Source organism: Malaya genurostris, chromosome 2, assembly GCF_030247185.1.
Source record: "Malaya genurostris strain Urasoe2022 chromosome 2, Malgen_1.1, whole genome shotgun sequence".
NCBI lineage: Eukaryota > Metazoa > Arthropoda > Insecta > Diptera > Culicidae > Malaya > Malaya genurostris.
The window spans coordinates 148,177,437-148,204,534 of NC_080571.1; the positions used below are offsets into that span (position 1 = coordinate 148,177,437).

The 27,098-nt window shown below is 37.2% G+C and overlaps 2 protein-coding genes across 2 annotated transcripts; one reads left to right on the forward strand and one right to left on the reverse strand.

Annotated features, from left to right (window-relative positions):
* Positions 1–13,804: 13,804 nt before the first annotated feature.
* Positions 13,805–15,456, reverse strand: LOC131428890 (uncharacterized). The gene is made up of 2 exons (XM_058592950.1): positions 14,448–15,456; positions 13,805–13,941 (listed from the first exon to the last, which is right to left on the reverse strand). Exons 1-2 carry the CDS (start codon positions 15,454–15,456, stop codon positions 13,805–13,807), a joined length of 1,146 nt encoding a protein of 381 aa, XP_058448933.1.
* A 1,450-nt stretch (positions 15,457–16,906) lies between these two features.
* LOC131428891 (uncharacterized) lies at positions 16,907–17,629 on the forward strand. The gene has a single exon (XM_058592951.1). The coding sequence runs from the start codon at positions 16,907–16,909 to the stop codon at positions 17,627–17,629; it is 723 nt and encodes a 240-aa protein (XP_058448934.1).
* The last annotated feature ends 9,469 nt before the right edge of the window (positions 17,630–27,098 follow it).

Consider the following 27,098-nt stretch of genomic DNA (forward strand, 5'->3'; position numbering starts at 1 on the left):
ACGAACAATTCATTAACTGCTTCAATGATTGTAAACGATTACTGACAACCGATCCCATTTTAAAATATCCTGATTTTAACAAGAAATTTATTCTCGAAACTGACGCAAGCGACTTCGCACTCGGAGCAGTTTTGTCCCAAAAATTCGATGACGGTAAAGAACACCCTATTGCATACGCATCAAGAACTTTGAATGAAGCAGAATGCAACTATTCTGCTACTGAAAAAGAATTGTTAGCCATTGTGTGGGCAACAAAACATTTTAGACCGTACATTTATGGAATCCATTTTGAAATACGGACCATAAACCACTCGTGTGACTCCGACAGAAAAATGATTTAAACCGAAGACTTTTACATTGGAAACTTGCTTTAGAAGAACTGGAATTCGTAATCAAGTACAAAAAAGGAACATTAAACACAAATGCGGACGCACTTTCTCGTATCGAACCTGAACCAGAACAGCAAACAGAAATAAACGCAAACTCCTCCTCCAGTGACGACATGACACAACACTCTGCGGATACCGACGATAGCGACTTTATCCCATCGACACTTAGGCCTCTAAACGATTTCAGAAATCAAATTATTCTGCAAGAAGCGAACGAGGATAGCCAAGAACCTATAACCTTATTTAGAAACTATCATAGAACTATAATCAAAAAGACCAATTTCGGTCCCGCCTCATTAATCAACATTTTGAAGGAATACGCCACAAATAGGTGCACTACCGGCATTTACTGTAGCGAAAAGATACTGTGTAGTTTACAAACAATATACAAGAACTATTTCTCCAGAGCGAAGACATTTAAAATATTCTGGACGCAACAATTGCTAGAAGACATAATTGACGAACTTGAACAAGACCTAATAATCCAAAGACAACACAACGCAAACCATAGAGGCATTACCGAAACTAAATCCCACATATCCCGAAATTTTTTTTCCCGAATATGAAATCAAAAATTACCAAATTTATCAACCTTTGCAGGTTATGCTAAACAGCTAAGTATGAAAGAAGGCCATATAAACAACAATATAAACTAACAGCAACACCTACAAAACCGTTGCAAATTGTACATATGGACATTTTTATCATCAATAACAAACATTATCTAACATTATGCGATAAGTTTTCAAGACTAACATTGGCGATCCCTCTAAGGACACGCAACGCTATACACATACTTAAAGCTATAACTCGCTTCTTTTCAAACATGGGAAAACCTTCCCTTCTCGTCATGGACCAAGAAGCATCATTCACTTCAACAACAATTAAAGAGTTCCTTGAAGAAAATTATGTTGACTACCATTATACAAGTGTTGGGCAGTCCTCTTCCAACGGAACGGTTGAAATTGTTCACAGAACGTTGAGAGAACTGCATAACATCTTGAGTATTAGAGAAACAACAAAAGATTTGTCAGAAACAGCAAAAATTAAATTGACAGTCTCTATTTATAACGAATCAATACACTCTCAAACAAAATTAACTCCTAAAGAGCTATTCTTTGGCTTTAAAAATGAGGAAACGGTACCCGAAGATTTAGAAGAAAGAATTAGACAAAAAGAGATATTCTACAGAATCTTTTCTGAAAAATATTAACAAAAGAAGCTCAGAGATTTAGAAAAACTCAACAAGAGCAGAGAAGAGCCTGAAAATTTCTCTTTAAATGACACGATCTTCGAGAGAAAACGCAATAACCTAAAACACCAACCTCGATATCAAGAACTAAAAGTAGTAGAAAATAGAGAAACTAACATAACTGACGAGAGCGGAAGAAAAATCCACAAAACTAAGCTAAATCGAAAACGAAATATTTTACCCTAACAATAATTAATAATCCCATGTTTTGTCTTCAATTTAATGTTTCTTTACAGCTGGAAGATGACACCCAGAGTTACTATAATTTATTGTTGCATCATACTTCTGTGGTGTGATTTCATCAGTCCTTCTGACGTAGAAATAATCGAACTAAACAACAATCCAGGCATTGTTGCTTTCAAAACCAAACCCGTTTTTTTAAAATAAGGTTTCCACACGCTAATTCACAAATTCAATCTGTATCCATTTAGAATTATCTTAAAACAATATAAAACAATTATCAACAAACTAGAAGAAAATTCAAATATTATCGAAATAGTCAACATTTTGAAACAAAAACATAGCCAAGCTGATTTTGTACTAGAAAATCTAACTATAAAATGAAGGAAAACAAAACGATCTCTCAATTTTCTTGGATCTACTATAAAAATGATAACGGGAAACCTTGATAATGAAGATTTACTCAAAATTGAAAATCAATTGGAATCTTTGAAATATTCAAACAATGCTTTAATTACAGAAAACAATGAACAGGTCAGAGTAAATGAGTTATTTGAAAGCAGGATTAACAATTTAATAAAAGAAGCTTATAAACAATCTATAGAAATTGATAGCATCATAAAACAAGCTAGGTTGAGTTTAGACAGGCCAATCGACTGGAAACACATTCTACACGTACACAGCATCATCTTCAACATCGACATGATCCACCACCAGCTGATGACAATCTTCGAATCAATACAACTATTGAAACTTGGTATAATATCAAAAACGTTCTTACAACCTCCAGAACTGGAATTTGCAACCCAACTGTTGGAATCACAAGGCATATCAATTGAAAGCTACGATCAAACTTATGAGTTTCTGGAACCTGTAGCTTTTCACAACGATTCAGACATAATAGTCCTCTTAAAAATTCCCAAGCTTAGACGAGGAGAATATGTACAACTTCATATAGAAACCATTCCCATAAACGGCTAAATCATCGCAATAAACGCTACCAACGCTACTGTTGGCAACAACGAATCGTATCTGGTAGAACATCCATGCAATAACATTGAGAAAAACAGTATTTGTGACATACAAAATCTCTTCAACATATCCAACGACAAATGTCTCCATCCAATATTACGAGGAAATCCTGGCACTTGTACTTTTACAAAACCATCAACGCTCTCGAAGTTCAAATCAATCGAAAACCTTGGAGTACTGATAAAAAACTCCATTGAACCAATACTTATGCAGAACAGTTGTGGTTTTCGATCAAGAAATCTGACAGGAACATACCTTGTGTCATTCGAAAATTGCTCCATAAAACTCAATGGAACGCAGTTCAACAACAAGATTTTCAAAGGAAAAACCAAACCCACCATCCTTCCACTCCATTTAGTGCACGTAAATGAATCAGAATTAATATCTGAGCCCATCACCAATTTGGAACTGTTACACGTACATAACCGTCATAAGCTAGAGCATCTAGAAACCATTACAAAAAGGACCAGAGTATTTGACATTGGAGCCATAGTTTTAATCACATGTCTCGTCATAGCCTTCGTTACATTCATCATAAGAGAAATCTACAAACTTAAGCTGAAACTAATCATTCGAATTCCAATAGACAAAGTTGCAGACAGCTCACAATCAGGGTCGAGACGGTTCAATATAAGAAGGGGGAAGTTATGGACGAACCCGAATAGCATATGGCCCGTACGCACAGACCTCAGCAAAGTACGCGCCAGCAGTAAGACGCCAGTGTATCCAACGCGTAGAGATGTCAACCACCCTGTTACCAATTATTGAACCGCTGACATCGCAGCAGACATCCGGCCACCGTGGTTGCAAAGCCAGGAACCATTAGTAATTGCATCAGCCGAAACCACCACGCCGCATCGACGATTCGACATGTTCGGACAGGATAACCGCTGAATCAATAGTTTAGGGCTAGGTAGTCAGGTCTAACGAACATTCAGGGAGGACAAGATAGTCAGTTCGATTTAAGAAGTGAAACAGTTCGGTCCTAAGACTAACAGGTGAATCAATGTGTAACATTTTTTAAATGTATATATATATATATATATATATATATATATATATATATATATATATATATATATATATATATATATATATATATATATATATATATATATATATATATATATATATATATATTTATATATATATATATATATATATATATATATATATATATATATATATATATATATATATATATATATATATATATATATATATATATATATATATATATATATATATATATATTATGCCGTGTACTATCGCGGTTTAAATAAAAAAAGTTTATTTCACTTAATTTTCGGTTACATGGATTCGCTTACGTATCTCACTCAAGACTGACTAAAAATTCCTATCGCTAAACCTTTTGTTAATTTGGATTTGACAATTCAGCAAAGTTCGATATCGTCGATCGGCCCACGTTGTCTTCGATGTCGTGTGGTTGGCGGCTGGAACGGTTGCTATGCCGGGTTTACCCCGTGTCAGCATTTTCCTTGCTGCGTTGGTCGGCGGACTCTCGGCTGTCGCTATGTTGAACTATGGGTTCTTTACTGTTGACGTTGCTGTTCCGGATCCGGTATTTCGTAACACCTCCCCTCTAAGAGCGTCGATCGTCCTCGGTCGACTGTTTGGAAGCTGCATTGTTGGAAGCTTTTTGAAATGTATCGTCTTCGGTTCGGTTTTCTCGATTCTGATCTCCGAAATTTCGGGATCCGCAGATTTTCTTGTGGTGTGTTTATCTTCAATGAGTTTCCTGTTCTTCGTGGTAGCGATTACCAGGATGAGAAGGCTAATGATTACTATGGTGACGATTGTACTTCCGACGATGGTGGTTTTTCTGTGTTGGTAAGATTTTAGATTGATCTCTTCTAGGAGTTCCAGATTTTGTATACTGAGGTCTTCACTTTTCTCTTGTATGTTATTGGTTGTTTCTGGGTGTTTGTTGTAAGTTGGCACCAGGTATTCTTCTTTTGCTGAGAATTCGTCTTCTTTGTGGAAAGTATAGTTTAGTACGTTTGATCTGTTTTTCTTATAGGACATCTTGGTTTCTGGTGTGTTAGAATTCTATAGATGCATTCGTCTTCCAGCGGTGTTGAATTGTCGCAAATTTTACATTTTTGTAGTTGTGGCAATATGTGGTTCTGTCTTTTAGCTGCAAATTGGATTTTTGTGCTGATTCTTGTTTGATTTATGCTGGTAGCCTGTAGTTCTAGTAGCTCGTAGGGGTTGCTGTCCAGTATTGGTATCTTTATCAGAATAACGATGTTGTATTTGATGATTGTTGAACTTGCTGAACTGAATTGAAAAATCTCGTCTATGAATTTAAGGTTCATGTCCTGCTGTACTAGTCTATGGAAGATGTATTCTTTCTCTTCTAACGATAGTATATTTTTATTCAATAGATCTTGTTTAGAAAATTCAACTTGTTCTTTTATGTCTTCTAGTGTATGGATGAGAGAATCTATGCTGAATATTAAGTTAATGTGTTCTGTAATAGTATCTTCTCTAAGTGTGTTGTTTATTAATGTTATATGAGAACTAATTTTCCTAATGATATTTGTGACATTATTTATTCTGTTTTGGAAACTAGTATTGATATTGATTTGTTTCATTTGGTTATTTACAATTTTGTTTTCATGATCCTGTAACATTTCTAGGCTTAGTTGTATGGTTTTTAAATCTTCGTCGGGATTACCTGCTATGTATTTAACCATTGTTCCTAATGCGTTGATTAATCCGCGTTTCTGTCTGTGGGGCTTAAGGCTTTTAAGTTTCTCTCTAGCAATTTTAATTTTTCTTGAAAGTGTTTCGTGTAAGTGATCTCTAGTTTTGAGGGATAGGGTTATTTTCTCAATATGGTTGATGTTTAGTTCGATGTTTCCTAGATCGATTTTTTTAACGATTCGTTCGTATCCTAATCTAATTCTAACTGTGTCAAGTTTAAAGGCTATAAGTCCATTGTTATTTGTCACATCTTTGTAGATTGTAGACGATACGTAGTGAGTCAAGAAAATTCTGAAATTAGAGTAGTAGTGCGAGGTTACTTTTTCAGTCGGTTCTTGTGGATTTTTATATTGTTTGTGTCTCTGAAAGTGAGTAGGTTGTCGGTCTTTGTTTTTACTAATTTGAATGGGTCTTTGTCCTTTGTCTGTCTCTGTGATATTCTAACGTATTTTGTTTCGTCAGGTTTAAGTTCGAGTGGTGTTTGCTTATTTTCGTATTTCTTTTCATGTCTTTGTTTGTTTTGTTGTAGTTGCCTTTTGACTGCCGATTGAATATTGTCTGCTGCCTCTTGTAATTCTTCTACGTTCGTGGAGTTTGAAACGTTGAAGATGATTTCTCTAGGCTTCCTTTTTGTAGCTGAATGTATAGTGTTATTGTAAATGTCGGTTAAAAGATTCATTACTTCAATAATTGGTTTGTTTGGAAATTTATGCTTTAATGTTCGATATAACTCAATTATTGTAGAATGAAATCTCTCGATTATTCCGTTTGATTGAGAGTTACTGGCATGGTGGATGGAAATGCCAAGATCGTTCAGAAACCCTGTAAAGTCTATGGATATGCATGCTGGTTCCTGGTCGCTGACGATAGTTAGTGGTCTGCCAAATATTCTGATATGTTCACTAAGTGCTCTTTTTAAGTCAACTATTGTTCTAGTTTCTAAAGGAATTATGTTAGCGAATTTTGAGAAGGAGTCCACTATCGTCAACCACTTTAGTCCTTTCATGAAAAAAACATCTATGTGAACTCGTTCGAAGGGTTTCTCCCCGAAAATGCTTTTCTGTATTAATTATGGCGGGTTTCTATCGTATTTGCTTTTCTTGCAAACGCCGCAACTATCTATTAGGGCTCTAACCTTTCGATCGAGTTGGGGAAAATAATACCTTTGTAGTATTTGAGCTTTGTTTTCTTTTATGCCCCGATGTGCGTATTCATGTGCAACTCTTACTAGTTTATCCTGCTCTGCTTCCAGCCTGACGTCCTCCAGTAGAATTTCTGAAATTAGAACTTTATAGATGTGATTAGATTCGAAATGTTTCTTGTAAGTTTCCTGAACCAGTTGTCTCAATCCTATGGGTACGCGTAAGCAATTTATTCCTCTGGGGTTGAGATATCTTTTGAATAATTGTACTATATCTATTTCGGTGTAATTTGGTTTGAGGATTGTGATACGTCGACGATTCGGAAATATTTGCTCTGACACTTCGGAATCAATGTTTGAAATTTTCAGGATGAGTTGTGTCTTGAATGTGTTAATTGGTTTTTCTGTACACCAAATGTAGTAATCATCACTAGAGTCGGCGGAATGTATGGTTGTTCCCTCACTCTCTGTTTCTTCATTACTGGTCTCGTGTTGTGGGTTCGCGTTAATCTCGTTTGTCTTTATTCTTGAAAGTGCATCCGCGACGACATTGTTTTTGCCTGGTTTATAAATTAACTCGTAGTCGTATCCTTCAAGTTCTAGTTTACCTCTAAAAATGCGTTTGTTTGTGTTTGAAAGAGAGTAAGTTAGCGGTTGGTGATCTGTAATTAGTTTGAATTTCCTCCCCCAGAGATAGTGTTCGAAATGTTTAACGGCCCAATACATTGCCAGGAACTCTTTTTCAGTTGTTGAATAGTTTTCTTCTGACCTGTTTAGAGTTCTTGACGCATAAGCTACTGGACGATATTTTCCGATAGGTCCTTGAGAAAGTACGACTCCTATCGCAAAGTCACTAGCGTCAGTAGTTAAGTTAAATTCTTTAGAGAAGTCCGGATGAATCAACACTGAGTTTTTAATTGTCTCGATTTTGTCCTGATTCGGTCTTACGCCATCTTCCGAAACTGTATGTCCTAGAAATTGGACCTCTTTGCGGAAAAATTCGCATTTATCAAGCTGTATTTTTAGATTAGCATCTTTTAATTTTCTCAAAATTATGTCCAGGTCAATTTTATGTTGTTCTAGAGAGGGTGAAAATACAATGATGTCGTCAATATATACCAGACAACATTTCCCAATTTCTTCTCTCAATATGCAGTCCATTACGCGTTGAAAAGTCGCAGGGGCGTTTTTCAACCCGAATGGCATACGCGTAAACTCGTATTTACCAGAGTTTACTGAAAATGCCGTTTTTTCAATGTCTTCGTCATCGAGCTGAATTTGGTGAAAGCCTGATGCGAGATCTATAGTAGAAAAATAATTTGTTCTTCCCAGCTTATCTAATATATCGGTAATCTCCGGTATAGGATATCTATCACTGATAGTTTTTTCGTTCAGTTTACGTAGTTTACCAGTCGAAATTTTTTTTGTCCTGAAGAGTCTGCTTTCTTGGGTACTACCCAAACTGGTGACGTATATGGAGAGATAGATTCTCTTACAATACCGTCTTTCAAAAGTTTATGTACTTGATGTCTCACAATCTCTTCAAAAGCTTTGGGGTATCTGTAGGATTTAGTGTGGATCGGTATGTTGTCGGTGGTTCTAATTTTGTGTTTTATTTTGTGGGTAAAAGTGAGGTTGTCGTCGTTGCAGTACAAAACTTCCTTGTTTTTATCAATTGCTTCTTTCAGAGCAATCTTTTCTATTTCGTTTAGATGTTCGTCCCTTATTTCGTACTTGGTCGTCGTATGTTTTAGGAGGATTTTCTCAATTTCGTAGTAGTCCTTCCCTAGTTCGAGCTCATTAGAATTTATTTCGACAGATCTTTCGTCGGTGTTTTTCTGAATTGCCAAAATTGCCTTTCCGTTCATTTCTTCGTATAGTCCTGGTAGTATTGAAAAATGTTTGAGAACGATTTCCTGATCGATTATGAATGAACCATTTCGTCTCACGGGTATCTGGATGAATTGAAATTTGTGTTCAGTTAAGTTCAATTTTTGTTCTCCTGGGAACATTTTTTTCATTTTAATTAATTTCTTTCCTATTTTCAAGGTATTGGTGGATGTATAAAGTGTCGCTTTAATTTCGCGTAGAGACTCGTAACCAATAAGGCCATCAAAAAATTTATGGAAGTTGAAAACGTAAAATTTTAATTTTTTTCTGATTTGGAAAATATCAATTGAAGCTGATTTGTTAATCTTATATTCGCCCTTGATATTTGTTACTGTAGAAGGTGGTTCGTCTTTACAATCTTCAATGTTGACGTGAGCCGGAGAGATATAATTTTTGTTCGCTCCTGTGTCGACTAAAAACTTTAACTCTCCTTTAGAGGTCATGATTGAAATATATGGTATGAAGCTATTCTGGCTCATCATCTGTTTCGATTTCTTTCTTGGACAAGCTGAAAATTTATCTCTTCTGAAATTAAATATTCGTCGTCTTCGGAATCGAGCGTACACTCAGAAAAATATTATGGTAACAGTTACTATATAGAGGGCCAACGTGACCATGCGAGTATAGTGGTTTTCAGCCGACTATTAAATCAGATGATTTCAACAATAGTCAAGTTCATTTTTACTATAAATGGTATCGGCTCTAGAATAGTAATATTGAACAGTATATTGTATGAATAACTAATACGATTGAGATTGTTAGGCTAACCATGACCGAATCTTTATTTACATTGTGGTTTTCGCTATAACCAGAGCCATGGTATTTTTGACATTTCACTTCCAGTTATTTCGAAACTGAAAGCAGTGGTTGATTCAACAATGCTGAAGATCAGCAAAACATGAGCTAATGTTAAAAAGTTTTATGAATTTGATTTCTAGAACAAGAACAACAAAATAGTTTCATTGAATTCTATTTTATTTTTGCATCAAATCAAATGATGATGTGCCTGGTGAAATATTGATTATCAACGTAGACACGGAGCAGCATTGCTTGGTTGCAACTGTTGATCCCAGGCTCTGTTGGGTGAAGTTTTTCCTGAAGAAGAAATGGAAGAAATTAATAGCCAAGTCCAGAAGCAAACCTCAATACCCACCTGTCATATATTGTTATTTTTTTCCGTCGGATTCGAGCGATTTGAATCCGGGAATCGGATGATGTTCGTCGCTTTTAATCAATCGCTTGATGTTGTTTCTAAAGCGACCGATGACGAATAATAGAAATTATACAGGACGTCGATTTCACTAGAAAACAGCCATTACCGGCAAAATTGTTGAAAAATTTAATTTCAACGACGGAAACTAGTAAGGCTACAAAATTTACTCACCTGCAAGACCTTCCTAATTGCACAATATAAGTCACAATATACAATTTGTTTCAAATCATTCACTGATGTGTTACGAAATTGTCTGCTGTATTGTAACATTATGTGACAATAATAAAGTGTATCCGTTTATTGACAATTTGTATAGTCAGCACAAATGAAAAACATAGTCGGTTAAAAAACACAATACGATAATGTGCTTACTACATGAATTCTGTTGATATTGACTACATGAATAGTGTTTTCAAACTTCATAATTTCTTTTAAACCATGTATCTATTTATGGTAACATTATTATACTGTGGACATATTTACATGGTAGCGATAACTATTTAGCTCCTCATATATATCAAGGCTCGAGAGCAATTTCACCTTACTAGAAATTGTGATTTTAACTATTTGTTCTTATATTTGAGATGACTACCATTGTCAGGATGACCATGCCAGAAAAGTCATAAATACAAATAGTTTAGTCAAGTCGTAGTCTTTGTTGTGTAGTAATTTATACAATACAGATGGTGAATAGTCATATATCATGGTTGTTGCTACTATTTAAGCGTATAGTTGAAATGACAATGGAAAACAGGCTACGGTTACTATGGTATTTTGCTCAGTGTAGTGTCTCTTGTGTTTTTGTTATGGCATTCTTGTTCTAGTTCGTCATCGGAGTCGAGTTCCGTGTTTATTTGTTTTTGTCCGTGGTTGTTAATATGCATTTTGGAAACATGAGTCCGCATAGCTGTGTCCTCGTCATTTTGTGAACGGTTTTTAAATTTACCTGATGGGGTCTTATCGTGCTGACGTGGGTTAGAATTCCCTGCATTTAGTTTTGTGTATTTATTTTGTCCGCTATTCTGTTGAGTGGAATAAGGTGTCGGATTATGTGCTTTTTTGTCGAGTCTAAATCTATATGCCGCATTAGAGTACTGTTGCGTAATTTCGAAAGCATGTTCTAATGTTTCAGGTCTGCAACTTCTCACGTGCATTGATATTTCTTCGTTCAACCCGTCAATGAACCGTGTTAGTGTTATGAGGTTTATGAAAGAATTGATTGCTTTTGTGGATGATTTGTAGTCGTCCATATTGGCGGCTGCTGATTTAATAGCAGTATCTATTGCTCGGATTTTATTATAGTATTCAGACAAATTTTTCTTGCCCTGCTTGACATAAAAGAGTGACTGGATATAACTTGTTATATCGCGACGGTCACCGTACGCAGTAAGCAGCGCTTCTTTAATTTCCTCCCACGTTGTGGGGTTGCCGGAAGCTATCAAGATTTCTCTTGCTTCTCCCGTGATTTTATTTTTTACACTACGGACTATTTGTCCATAACATATATCATTTTTGTATTGTTCAAAAATTTGTAGCGTTTGGAATATTCCTGATCGGGTCAGGTGTAGTGTAGCTAAAGAATGGGTCATTCTCTTTACTCTTTAAAGAACTTATCGTTTGAATTAGTTGAGCTTGGTTTTCGGTCAGTCGCTTGACTTGTTCGACCAGCTCTTGCGTGTCAATTGGTTCCACCATAATTCTATTTGCGTCGAACCTTGCACTAGTTTTTGAAATTTTTAATTTGTCAATATCACGGTCTTTAATTGCCAGTGATATGTTCTGCAGTTTATTTTGTGAATTTTAAACTTCTAGTCACACAGAGTTCAGCTACTAATGATATACCCTCACTATTTGCCTACTACCTCGTTTCTAGTTTTTCACTGTTTTTAGGCCACTCTTAGGCACTCGTTTTCACTTCTTAATAATAATAATAAGGTGAAGGTTACTTACAAGATGATTCTTTTCGTCAGGGAGTCTGCTCTTTGAGTGTGTAGCGATTATGGGATGGTTCCAGGTGGCGGGTTCGATCCTTTCCGATATCTCAAATTCCGGATGTCCTCTCCGAAATAGCTAACGCTGGAATGTCGGTGTCCTCCGTGTTCCCCGTTGGACGTCGAATCGTACCACTTTTTTCACGATTAAAGATGTTCTTGAATATTCACTTCACTAACATTTTTTGTTTCGTTTTTTACCACTTGGCTTACTGACTGCGCCAATTATGCCGTGTACTATCGCGGTTTAAATAAAAAAAACTTTATTTCACTTAATTTTCGGTTACATGGATTCGCTTACGTATCTCACTCAAGACTGACTAAAAATTCCTATCGCTAAACCGACGACACGACCTGCCACTCGCCTATCAAAACTGTATCGCAAATTTAACTACCCCTCAGTAACTCGAAATGTCAAAACCAAATTGTACGAAAAATTATTCAAACTGGCAACAAAGGCAAAAATTGTTGATTTAGAATAACAGTTACCTTAGTTACCACTGTTATTTTGTTGGTAAATAAAAATAGTCTTAAAATGAATCAAAGTGTGACCGTGTTTACTAGAAAAATGACTTCGTCAGAAAAGTTTCAGGTAAGGTATTTCTAAAATATACGCATACGAGAGATTTTTCAAATCCTTTATTTTGCAGGATGCCCGTTGCAAAGCCGAGCAACAAGTATCTGCCAAGCTGAGCTGCAAGTTCCTTGTATTATTACAAGAAATTGAGCATTGTTTTTGTTTGCCAGCACCAATTCAGCAGCATTCAAGAACTGATAATGATTTTAGGCAAATGGCATCGAGTCGGATTCGGATCTCGTCGGAGCGGTAGGAAATTATTCATGTGATCAATGTTGTATAAATAATAAAGCATCCCTAATGAAATCAGTTCAACATTTTATTTCTTGTAGTAATTAAAATCCCAGTTAAAATCATTAGGTTATCTTTAACTTTTCAGTGCATTAGTCGAAAGATATGACGCGAACGTTGGTTTCTCAGGTGTATCGAAAATGAGTGTGATAATCCAGAGGACAGTGATAGACAAAACGTCCTTAGCATATCGGTAGTAAAATGTGATAAGGGCATATCGCACGATAGGCCCTTGCGAATGTTACAAAATATAATGCTCATTGCTCGGCTCTACAACCTCGGACGTCGATAGAAGTCCAATCTAATTGTGCGCTATATGCTTGAATTTCATGTTTAAAACTTGAGTAATGAGCATTATTTTTCGTAACTTTCGAAAGGGCATATCTCATGATATGCCCTAATCACATGTTAGTACCGATATGTGGATTATGTATCTGATTTTCAAGATAAGTGTATTAAACCCTTGAGAAAGTCGGTCGGTTTTCCATTACGCCATTTAGCTTACAATATCTCATCGTATCGGAATTTTCCGACTGTGTCAACTATTTGAATCCGTTTGGCAATTTTTTTTAGCAATGGGAAACCTGAAACCGACTTTGCTCCATCGAATCAGCCAACGACATAGAAATGTTTGATTAACACACCAAATCTATCAGGCGGTAATGTTTCCTTTTTCGGCGGAAATGTTCGAAGTTAGTGATGTCGTTCATGTCAGCCATCTAAGGCTGGAGGTCATATTCGACATTTTTTCTGGATGAAGTCTTTATTGACAAGATTTTCCGTGAATTTGCAGAGATTGGACACCGACTTTGCTCTGAAAGAAAATGAGCCAGGTCCGATTTTTCGCTAGTATAATTCATTGAATTATTTACCTGCAGCAAACCCCCGTTATGTTCCGGTGGCAAACTATTTGTTTATTTGTATTGAGACTCCTTGGAAACTAGCTCGTAGCAACTAAACAGTGTTGCTCGACAAGATAATTTTTATCAAATACGAGGGATCGCTCAATTTTTGGTAACTGATGGTAAATCATTACCGGACATTTTTCAAGCCGATTTTTCTTCAGAGTGCCTGGTCGTGTCGTCGGCTGAACCTTTTGTTAATTTGGATTTGATAATTCAGCAAAGTTCGATATCGTCGATCGGCCACGTTGTCTTCGATGTCGTGTGGTTGGCGGCTGGAACGGTTGCTATGCCGGGTTTACCCCGTGTCAGCATTTTCCTTGCTGCGTTGGTCGGCGGACTCTCGGCTGTCGCTATGTTGAACTATGGGTTCTTTACTGTTGACGTTGCTGTTCCGGATCTGGTATTTCGTAACATATATATATATATATATATATATATATATATATATATATATATATATATATATATATATATATATATATATATATATATATATATATATATATATATATATATATATATATATATATATATATATATATATATATATATATATATATATATATATATATATATATATATATATATATATATATATATATATATATATATATATATATATATATATATATATGTTGAATTTGATAGTAAATCGAGATGTTATATATATATATATATATATGTTGAATTTGATAGTAAATCGAGATGTTGCGAAGAGTAAATCCTCCTCTCTGAAGCAGCTCAGCAAGTTGATGGTGTACGAGTAAGGCCTCTTCTACTGATTCGGCCCCCCCGATAAAATCGACGACATAGAAATTTTTCTGCAGGGCTCGGCGTCCAAGTGGATATGATTCACCTTCGTCATTAGCTTGTTGACGAAGCGTACGAGTGGCAAGAAAGGATGAAAGAGCTAAGCCATAAGTGACGGTACGCAACTCGTACGTTTGAATGGGGTTGTCAGGAGAGAATCTCCATAAAATACGTTGGAATGGGGCATCGATTGGGTGTACAAGCACTTGTCGGTACATTTTCTCTACGTCTCCAACTAGGGCGATTGGGTAGCTACGGAAACGAAGAATTATGGTAAGTAGATCGTCTTGAACAACTGGTCCAACGCAGAGAGCATCATTCAAGGAGTATCCGGAAGAGGTTTTTGCCGAGCCGTCAAACACAACACGAACTCTTGTAGAAGTGCTTGATTCCTTTACTACCGGATGGTGGGGTGAATAATACGCCTTGCAGCAACTATCATCATTGGGTTCTACTAACTGCATATGACCCAGACTGAGGTATTCCTTCATGAATTGATGATATTCAAATTTCAAATTGAAATTGCGTTCTAAGCGTGCTTCTAAATAGGTAAATCTACGTAACGCGTTCGCTTTGGACTTGCCTAACAAAACATCGAAATCTGGCTTTCGAGGTAAGCGTACAATATATCTTCCTTTATGGTTTCTTGCAACTGTTGTTTGATAGAGAGACTCACAATGGCGTTCTTCCACAGAGAAATTATCCTTAGTTGTCAGATCCTCCATTTTCCAAAACTGTTCCAACGATTCCTCCAGGGTAATCATGGACACTGCTACTACGTTGCGAGTTGGTGCTGTATTTCGCTTATATGAGTCTTCAGTTGCAGAACCTGCCACAATCCATCCAAATACACTGTCTATCAGAAGCGGTAGATCATTCTGAAGTTGCATGCGAGCTGCTGTCGGAAACAGCGCGTAAAAATGCTTGGCACCGATAACCAAATCGATCGGTTGGCATTTATTGAACGATGGGTCTGCTAGAAATACGTCCTTTGGAATCATCCATCCAGCTGTGTTTACATTTTGAGCTGGAAGATCAGCAGTGACTTTATCCATTACAAGAAACTCAATTCCGAAAAAAAAAAGTTCTCCTTTCTGGACGCGATATGTGTGAAAACTGATTCGCGTATTGGTTTACACATTTGTCCAGCTCCTTGAATAGTAACGTTAACGGGATTTCTTTTCAGACGAAGTATTCGTGCCATACGCTCTGACATTAAATTTGGCTGCGATGCACTATCCAGCAATGCGCGCGCCGGATGTGTTTGACCGTATGTATCCATCACGTTTACGATGGCAGTGAGTAAAAATACATTTTCGCGAGGGTGTTGAACTGAGGCACTCGTTTCAGCCGAAAGTACCAATTCCGTAGCAGCAACACTAGCTTGTTCACATGGTTCTGTAGCGTTCATTTTAGTGGAAAGGTATATATATATATATATATATATATATATATATATATATATATATATATATATATATATATATATATATATATATATATATATATATATATATATATATATATATATATATATATATATATATATATATATATATATATATATATATATATATATATATATATATATGTTGAATTTGATAGTAAATCGAGATGTTTCTGTAGTAATACCAGTAAAACGATAAGTTGCCATAAACATTGTACTGTTACTCGAGTTAGATACTTAGTAGGTAAATTAATTGAGTTCGATTGGAATAAAGCTTATTAGTATTTTGGCCGTCAAACGGTGAACATCGTCTCGATTTATGAAATATCCTTATTCCGCTGAAGTGGATCGGTGAATCGATAGGAGAAAACACAACGTAGGGTCGATTGCGCGATCATAGTTGGTGCCGTGACCAGGATCTAGTTGCAAACGGTCGCCATTGCCGATTCACTGAGCGACAATTACGCTTGATGCACATAGGAACGCCATTTTACCAACGCCGTTCAGCGTCTGCGAATCAGTGAGCGTCGCCATCATAAATTTGGACATATTTCTTTGGAAAATATTTGCAAGGCCTGATATAATCAGTCAGAAGGTTAGTTTCTGTCCAAATTTTAATAGATGCCATCAGGTGCGCTCTAGATTTCCGTTTCTGTTTTTCTGGTTTTGCATGCACAAGTTTCCTGCTTCGACGATCTCGATAACGGAAAACAATATTCGTATTCCTGTTTTATTTCCGCGATTATCTTTGTTGAAAATTTCGGAGTTCGTTTGGTACCTACAATCTACATCACCGTCATCTCGATTTGACTCGCAGTTCATCAGATTTCTGAGTGGACCTAACGGACTAAAAACTATTCATCGCTGGCATTACCATCTGTTGTTGTTTCTGAATTTGATAATAAATTCAAGGCATTACTTGCCTTGAAAAAAGTGAGTACATTTCCAAGCTTTTCAATTTTCTCCTCCGGGTCTACCGTGGTCTTTTTCTGTAGATCAACATCGCCATTCATACAGTACGACGATTTCGTTGTTCCTGAAAACCTGCTCCGATCAAAATGGCCGACGAACAAAGATTGCCTCAACTACATTCAAGGAGAGCCACCATGATGGATGCGTTGGGTCGGGCTGAGGCTTTTCTGGAAAATTATGATGAGCACCGGGATGCGGCACAAGTGCCATTGAGGCTTGAGTATCTTAACAATATGTGGACTACCCTGGAGGAAATTCAAGCTCAACTGGAAGATGAAACTACCGACGAAGGAGGTAAGGCGCAACATGCATCCATTCGTGTCAATTTCGAGCCAAGGCTGTTTACAATAAAAGCTTCGTTTCTTACTAAATTTACTCCGCTTCCTACCACTAGTAGCCCTCAAACTTCCGCTCTCTCTGGTATCAAACTTCCTACCATTTCGCTTCCGGAGTTCGATGGAAATTATGAACAGTGGCTTACTTTCCATGATACCTTCTTAGCACTGATCCACAATAATGCTGACGTTCCGCCAGTTCAAAAATTTCACTACTTGAAAGCCGCCGTCAAGGGGGAGGCTGCCTCTCTGATTGAGTCCATCGCCATTTGTTCTGCCAACTACTCTCTGGCTTGGGAAACACTCGAAGGACGGTACTCAAATGATTATCTTTTGAAAAAGCGACATTTTCAAGCACTTTTCGACGTCCCACGTATGAAAAAAGAAAACGCAGCTACCTTACATGGATTAGTAGATGAATTCGAGCGACACACGAAAATTCTGCATCAACTAGGAGAACCAACAGGCTCATGAAGTACCATCCTCGAGCATCTGCTATGTACTCGTCTCCATGATGATTCCCTCAAAGCCTGGGAAGACCACGCTTCGACTGTCGAAAATCCAAACTATGCGTGTTTAATAGAATTTCTGCAAAGAAGAACCCGAGTTCTAGAGTCCATTTCTGTCAATCAGCACCCTATTTCAAATACGTGTAACAACAATGACAGTACATCATCTAATCATTTCAAAAGACATCCACAGTTTCGCATGTCTTCATACGCTTCTACCGCCAGTTCATCTATCAAATGTCCCGTTTGCAACCAATCGCATTCCCTGCCTAGATGTGAAAAATTTATCCAACTGTCGATGACTGAACGCCAGAAACTGGTCAACTCTAAGCGGCTTTGTCACAACTGCATGAAAGGAAATCATTTTGTGCGCAACTGCCCGTGTGATGTCAATTGCAAGAAGTGCAATCAGCGCCATCATACTCCTTTGCACTTAGACCAACAAACCAGCAATAACCAAAGAACAAGCAATGATGGTTCTTCACGTGCGAGAAATGTTACCCTTTCCATTAAAATGAACGCTACAGAACCATGTGAACAAGCTAGTGTTGCTGCTACGGAATTGGTACTTTCGGCTGAAACGAGTGCCTCAGTTCAACACCCTCGCGAAAATGTATTTTTACTCACTGCCATCGTAAACGTGATGGATACATACGGTCAAACACATCCGGTGCGCGCATTGCTGGATAGTGCATCGCAGCCAAATTTAATGTCAGAGCGTATGGCACGAATACTTCGTCTGAAAAGAAATCCCGTTAACGTTACTATTCAAGGAGCTGGACAAATGTGTAAACCAATACGCGAATCAGTTTTCACACATATCGCGTCCAGAAAGGAGAACTTTTCTTTCGGAATTGAGTTTCTTGTAATGGATAAAGTCACTGCTGATCTTCCAGCTCAAAATTTAAACACAGCTGGATGGATGATTCCAAAGGACGTATTTCTAGCAGACCCATCGTTCAATAAATGCCAACCGATCGATTTGGTTATCGGTGCCAAGCATTTTTACGCGCTGTTTCCGACAGCAGCTCGCATGCAACTTCAGAATGATCTACGGCTTCTGATAGACAGTGTATTTGGATGGATTGTGGCAGGTTCTGCAACTGAAGACTCATATAAGCGAAATACAGCACCAACTCGCAACGTAGTAGCAGTGTCCATGATTACCCTGGAGGAATCGTTGGAACAGTTTTGGAAAATGGAGGATCTGACAACTAAGGATAATTTCTCTGTGGAAGAACGCCATTGTGAGTCTCTCTATCAAACAACAGCTGCAAGAAACCATGAAGGAAGATATATTGTACGCTTACCTCGAAAGCCAGATTTCGATGTTTTGTTTGGCAAGTCCAAAGCGAACGCGTTACGTAGATTTACCTATTTAGAAGCACGCTTAGAACTCAATTTCAATTTGAAATTTGAATACCATCAATTCATGAAGGAATACCTCAGTCTGGGTCATATGCAGTTAGTAGAACCCAATGATGATAGTTGCTGCAAGGCGTATTATTTACCCCACCATCCGGTAATAAAGGAATCAAGCACTTCTACAAGAGTTCGTGTTGTGTTTGACGGCTCGGCAAAAACCTCTTCCGGATACTCCTTGAATGATGCTCTCTGCGTTGGACCAGTTGTTCAAGACGATCTACTTACCATAATTCTTCGTTTCCGTAGCTACCCAATCGCCCTAGTTGGAGACGTAGAGAAAATGTACCGACAAGTGCTTGTACACCCAATCGATGCCCATTCCAACGTATTTTATGGAGATTCTCTCCTGACAACCCCATTCAAACGTACGAGTTGCGTACCGTCACTTATGGCTTAGCTCCTTCATCCTTTCTTGCCACTCGTACGCTTCGTCAACTAGCTAATGACGAAGGTGAATCATATCCACTTGGACGCCGAGCCCTGCAGAAAAATTTCTATGTCGACGATTTTATCGGGGGGGCCGAATCAGTAGAAGAGACCTTACTCGTACGCCATCAACTTGCTGAGCTGCTCCAGAGAGGAGGATTTACTCTTCGCAAATGGATCTCAAATCGACTCGAAGTTTTGCAGGACTTAAATGAAGATCAAATTGGCACTAAATCTACATTGCAGTTCGCTCCCCACGAAACTATAAAAGCGTTAGGAATTTATTGGGAGCCGGAAGATTATCTGCGATTTGATTCACATATACAGCATCGTGCCGATCCACCAACTAAGCGCTCCATATTGTCCGACATTGCTAAATTATTCGACCCGCTTGGTCTCATCGCTCCTGTTGTCGTCAGAGCTAAAACTTTGATGCAAGAATTATGGTTATTGCCATTAGGATGGGACGAACCTGTTCCCGATAAGGTTCGGCTGAAATGGGAGAAATATCACCAAGACTTACCAAAAATCGTTGCCTATAGGGTAGCCCGTTGTGCGTTTCTTTCTCAATCAAAAATACAGCTGCACACCTTCGCTGACGCATCTGAATCTGCATATGGTGCGTGCTGCTATGCTCGCTGTGAGGATGAGTTGGGAAACATAACAGTCCAGTTGCTTGCTTCTAAATCTCGTGTTGCTCCATTAAAACGCCTAACTTTGGCTCGACTTGAACTCTGCGCGGCAGTTTTAGCTGCTCATTTGTATGATCGAATAAAACAATCCATAGATGTTAATGTGTCTGTATCATATTTCTGGTCAGACTCCGCTACAACTTTGCAGTGGCTCCAATCACCCCCCAATACTTGGCAAACGTTTGTAGGAAACAGAGTAGCAGAAGTGCAGCAGTTCACTCATGGATGTCAATAGATGCACGTTTCTGGTCATGAAAACCCTGCCGATCTTGTATCGCGGGGAATGTCAGTTGAAGTTTTCTATGGGCCCAAGGACCTCGCTGGTTATCACAACCTTCACACATTTGACCAGTGTCTATTCCACCTGATGCAATTGATGGCGAACTGGAAGTGCGACGTGTGGTTGCAGTGACACAACTGACTTCACCAATCAATTCATTAGTTCTACGGTGGTCTTCTTACACTCGCTTACTACATGTTGTTGGATACTGTTCAAGATTTATTACAAATCTCCGTAAGAGAACCAGAACGAAGCCCCCCCCCCTTACAACCCAAACTGTTGAATCATTATCTGTGGAAGAATTGTCAAAAGCGAAAACGATACTAGTTCGTCTTGCACAGCAAGATGCCTTCGGTACTGAAATAAAGGTACTCAAAGATAGTAAATCATTATCTAAAAAATCCCGCATTCGTCAAATGAGTCCATTTTTGGACAGCGAAGAAGTATTGAGGGTCGGCGGTCGCTTGAATCTATCTCAATTGCCATATCAAGCGAAACATCCAGCACTCCTTCCTAGTTTTCATCCATTCGCTCACTTACTAGCAGAACATTACCATCGCAAGATGCTACATGCAGGTGGGAGACTTTTATTATCTACAATTCGCGAAGAATTTTGGCCACTTCAGGGACGCAGATTGGTTCACCATGCAGTACGGAACTGTTTCCTCTGCACTCGCCTTAATCCCGTACCTGCACGCCAACAGATAGGCCAGCTTCCTGTACATCGAATTGTACCAAGTCGTCCGTTCAGTATCGCTGGTGTAGATTACGCCGGTCCCCTCTACCTAAAACCGATTCATAAGCGTGCTTCTCCAGCGAAAGCCTATATATGCGTGTTCGTCTGCTTCGCCACCAAAGCTGTTCATCTGGAGCTCGTCAGTGACTTAACGACGCAGGCCTTTCTTTGTGCCCTTCGGCGCTTTATAGCCAGACGTGGACGTCCTGTTCACATTTATTCAGATAACGGTAAGAATTTTGAAGGTGCCAAAAACGAGCTTACTAAACCTTTTGCTATGCTTCAAAACCAGTGCGAAATTAATAAAATTTCATCCTCTTGCTCCGAAGAAGGAATCACTTGGCATCTTACCCCACCGAAAGCACCTCATTTCGGAGGTTTGTGGGAAGCAGCCGTCAAAGTTGCCAAAAGCCATCTATTTCGACAATTGGGTGCAACACGATTGTCCTTTGAAGATATCAGTACCATACTTACTCAAATAGAGTCGATGATGAATTCTCGACCCTTGTTACCTATGTCGGACGATCCAAATGATCTTGCCGCTCTCACACCAGCTCATTTTTTGATCGGAACCAGCAGGCTCGCCCTGCTCGACCCAGACCATCGCAACATTCCATTTAATCGGCTCGACCATTATCAGCAATTGCAAGTGCATGTTCAGAAAATTTGGCTACACTGGCGTAAGGAATATTTGCAGGAGATGCAGAAAGACACTACAATGCAGTTACGGAATGACCAAATTGTACCCGGTAGTATGGTCATCGTCGTAGATGAGCTACAACCACCGATTCGCTGGCCACTAGCTCGAATTGTATCAACAATACCAGGTCCTGATGGTTTGGTGAGAGTTGTCTCACTCCGTACAGCTAGAGGAATCATTAACCGCCCGATCACCAAAATCTGCCTACTTCCGGACTCAACCTTAGTTGCAGAAGCAGATCAAGATGAACAAATGCTGTCTACCAACCCACAACCGGCCCAACTGAATAAAATCACTGAAAATAAACAAAATTTGTTAGGAATTATTATGTGAATTAGATTTGTTTTGAAATATGACATTTCAAGGAGGCACACGCTTAGAAAAAGTTACTCAAAGTTTGAGTACTAGTTACTCATTTTCAAATGATACATGGAAACGTCAAAAATTGAGTAGTTATCATCAATGATATTCACGCTTACTTGTGGCTACCCAGTGAGTGAATCGAAAGTACTCATTTTCAACAACTGTGAACAGATGTCAAAAAATGAGTACACGCTTAAAAATAGTTACTCAAAATTGAGTAAGATCTTACTCATCTACAGAAAAAGTGGAACAACTCTAATTTAGAGTAACTCCGAAGTTACTCAAATTTGAGTTCTTCCACTGGAAACGATATTTGGGTAAAATCTACTCATTTACTGAGTAATATTTTATTTGTACATGTACTAAAAATAGAGTAACTATCACTCAAATTTTGAGTGAAATTTTATTTCACATATACCAAATTTGCAAAAAAAAATTACTCCTTTTTTGAGTGTATTGTATTAAAATATTAGGCAATTAAACTCAATACTATATCAGGTTGTGGTTGCTTGGAGTAGTGTGTCAATCACAAATTAACATACATGTCAGTTATTCTCAGGCACCAATCATACACTTATTCCTCATAAATGACATTTGAGCATATTCGTTTCCATTCTAAAGCACAACACGGAGTTTATTATTCCGGTTTTTGCAGACACAACACCGTTTGTGTTGAGCGACTCACCGTAATACTCACTGTACTTAATTTTGGGTAGGTATGGTTTTTGCGAAATTGAGTGACTTTTGACTCAATTTTGGGTAGCCACAAGTAAGCGTGTACAAATAAAGTATTACTCAGTAAATGAGTAGATTTTACCCAAATATCGTTTCCAATGGAAAAACTCAAATTTGAGTAACTTCGGAGTTACTCTAAATTAGAGTTGTTCCACTTTTTCTGTACATGAGTGAGATCTTACTCATTTTTGAGTAACTATTTTTAAGCGTGCAGTGATGTTAAATTTGATAGTAAATCGAGATGTTTCTGTAGTAATACCAGTAAAACGATAAGTTGCCATAAACATTGTGTTCCATTTTCAGCTGTTCCGCACATACACTGTTACTCGAGTTAGATACTTAGTAGGTAAATTAATTGTGTTCGATTGGAATAAATTTTATTAGTATTTTGTCCGTCAAGTGGTAAACATCGTCTCGATTTATGAAATATCCTTATTCCGCTGAAGTGGATCGGTGAATCGATAGAAGAAAACACAACGTAGGGTCAATTGCGCGATCAATATATATATATATATATATATATATATATATATATATATATATATATATATATATATATATATATATATATATATATATATATATATATATATATATATATATATATATATATATATATATATATATATATATATATATATATATATATATATATATATATATATATATATACCTATCTGCTGATAAAAACCATCAAATTGGAAACGATTTGAGGTCGATTTAGATTTTTTTAAGGTTTTTCCCCATTTTCAGTGATGGTATACAATTTTTAACACACTTTACCCTATATTTCCGGATCCGGAAGTCGGATCCTGATGAAATTCAGGAATTACGTATGGGACCACAGGACCTTTCATTTGAACCTAAGTTTGTGAAAATCGGTCGCGCCATCTATGAGAAAAGTTAGAACACATATTTTCCTTTTTTTGCACATTTTACCCCATAACTCCCGAACCGGAAGTCGGATCCAAATAATATTCAGGAATTTTTTATGGGACCTTAAGACCTTTCATTTGAATCTAAGTTTGTGAAAATCGATTCAGCCGTTTCTGAGAAAAGTTAGTGCACTTATTTTCACAATTTTTTGCACATTTTACCCCATAATTCCGGAACCGGAAGTCGGATCCAAATTATATTCAGGAATTTTGTATGGGACCACAAGACCTTTCATTTGAATCTAAGTTTGTGAAAATCGGTTCAGCCATCTCCGAGAAAAGTTAGTGCAAAAAACGTTACATACACACATACGCACATACACACACACACACACACACACACACACACACACACACACACACACACACACACACACATACACACATACACACACAGTTCAAAAGTCGGCTTTCACAGTGATTGCATAACCTTTCTATATGAGAAGAATAAAACATTACTCAGTAAATTAGTAGATTTAACTCAAAAATCGTTTCCAGTGGAAGAACTCAACTTTGAGTAACTAAGGAGTTACTCTAAATTAGAGTTGTTCCACTTTTTCTATAGGTGAGTGGGATCTTACTCAGTTTTGAGTAACTATTTTCAAGCATGGCAGCCGGTCTTCTGACGGTTGCCAGAATTCTTCACAGTCGCGATATATTAATGATAGTTCTCGGTAATTTTTCTAAAGGGCATATTAGCAAGTGACAGTTTCTCTTTGTTTACTTTCTCTTCTATTAATTACCAAGCGGTTTACACGTTTATCACTCAACCGACGACACGACCTGCCACTCGTCTATCAAAACTGTATCGTTAATTTAACTGGAAATGTCAAATCGGAAACGCCAAAGATTTTTTTTAAACTGGCAGCACAAGTTGATATATTTATTGATTTTGAATAACAGTCACCATAACCTTGGTTACTGCATATCGAAGGCAAGATGAATGTAAACAAAATAAATTTCAGATCGGTTATTATATTACGGAACATTTTAATGGATTTACCTGACTCGAGCGGAATGTAAAAATTGAGGAGTATGAGTTATGTCTTTTATAAAGCCAAGTTCAAAATTCAGGTCTTGACATGAAACCGTTGTGTGAGAAGGAAGACATGGAAATGACCGACAACGAGCTGAGCGAGGCTAGTGCTCTGCGGTACCTGTATAACGTACGGTAAAATGATTTCTTTGTGGAATTCCACTAGTAATCCTCGAATAGTGGTCAACAAGGTGAAATACTGTTTCCACTGCTGCGCAATCAACCGACACAAAACAATTATGACACCGGCATATTACACCGAATCCTACTGCCCAGAAAAGCTAGCAGTTGAAGTGTACGGATGAATCGCTGGAAGCAGATCATTGTCCTCGTTCGTTGGTTTCATCCATAGATTCGATTAAATTCCGAAAATCAAGTTCATTTGAATGCATTTCTGCTTGATTTGGACAAAGTTTAACACTAATAGAAATATTCCACCGCTTTCAAAACATGTTTATTTATTTTGGGGTTCCTTGGTAACTAGTCCATAGCAACTTAAACAGTGTTGCTCGAGAAGATTATTTTTATCATTTACAAGGGGTCGCTAGATTTGTGGTAACTGGCGGTGAATCGTTAGCGAACAGTTTTAATGCTGATTTTTCTTCGGAGTGCCTGGTCGTGTCGTCGACTCAACTCTTTGCATGAAATGATATCCGAAACTTTCGACTTTCAAACAGAATCACATCGCAATGATCGAAAGAGAGAGTGATTAAAGACCCAGTGAACTTTGTCGACCCGCATCGGTCCGATCATCTAATATATATATAAATATAAATATATATATATATATATATATATATATATATATATATATATATATATATATATATATATATATATATATATATATATATATATATATATATATATATATATATATATATATATATATATATATATATCTATATATGTGTATATATATATATATATATATATATATATATATATATATATATATATATATATATATATATATATATATATATATATATATATATATATATATATATATATATATATATATATATATATATATATATATATATATATATATATAGTGTCATATACCATTCGACTCAGTTCGTCGAGTACGCAAAATGTCTGTGTGTGTATGTGCGTATGTGTGTATGTAACGTTTTTTTGCACTAACTTTCCTCGGAGATGGCCGAATCTTGTGGTCCCATACAAAATTCCTAAATATTATTTGGATCCGACTTCCGGTTCCGGAATTATGGGGTAAAATGTGCAAAAAATTGTGAAAATAAGTGCACTAACTTTTCTCAGAAACGGCTGAATCGATTTTCACAAACTTAGATTCAAATAAAAGGTCTTAAGGTCCCATACAAAATTCCTGAATATTATTCGGATCCGACTTCCGGTTCGGGAGTTATGGGGTAAAATGTGCAAAAAAAAGAATATATGTGTTCTAACTTTTCTCATAAATGGCGCGACCGATTTTCACAAACTTAGGTTCAAATGAAAGGTCCTGTCGTCCCATACGTAATTCCTGAATTTCATCAGGATCCGACTTCCGGATCCGGAAATATAGGGTAAAGTGTGTTAAAAATTGTATACCATCACTGAAAATGGGGAAAAACCTTAAAAAAATCTAAATCGACCTCAAATCGTTTCCAATTTGATGGTTTTTATCAGCAGACGGTCAAACAAACCGATTTCGGTTATTCTTTCAAGAATCGAAGAAAAATAATTTTGAAGAATACCACAGTATTATATATGATAGTATGATTGATATGAGAAAGGCATAATTACATCACTAGGTGGATTAAAACATGTTTTTAATTGTATTGTATTAAAATATTAAGTAATTGACACGCAATACATAAAATAATCGTACTATGTTTATTTATTATACCGATTTCTAACTTCGAGATATCATATCAAGTGGCGATCGCTTGGAGTAGTGTGTCAATTGTAGCTTAACATACATGTCAGTACTGTTCAGATACCAATCAGACACTTGTTCCTCATAAATGACACACTTGAGCATATTTGTTTCCATTCTGAAGCACAGTACGGATCCCTTCTGGACACAATAACTGCGTCGATGGCACAACCAAGAGAACAGTCTAAAAATTGTGGTTTTTG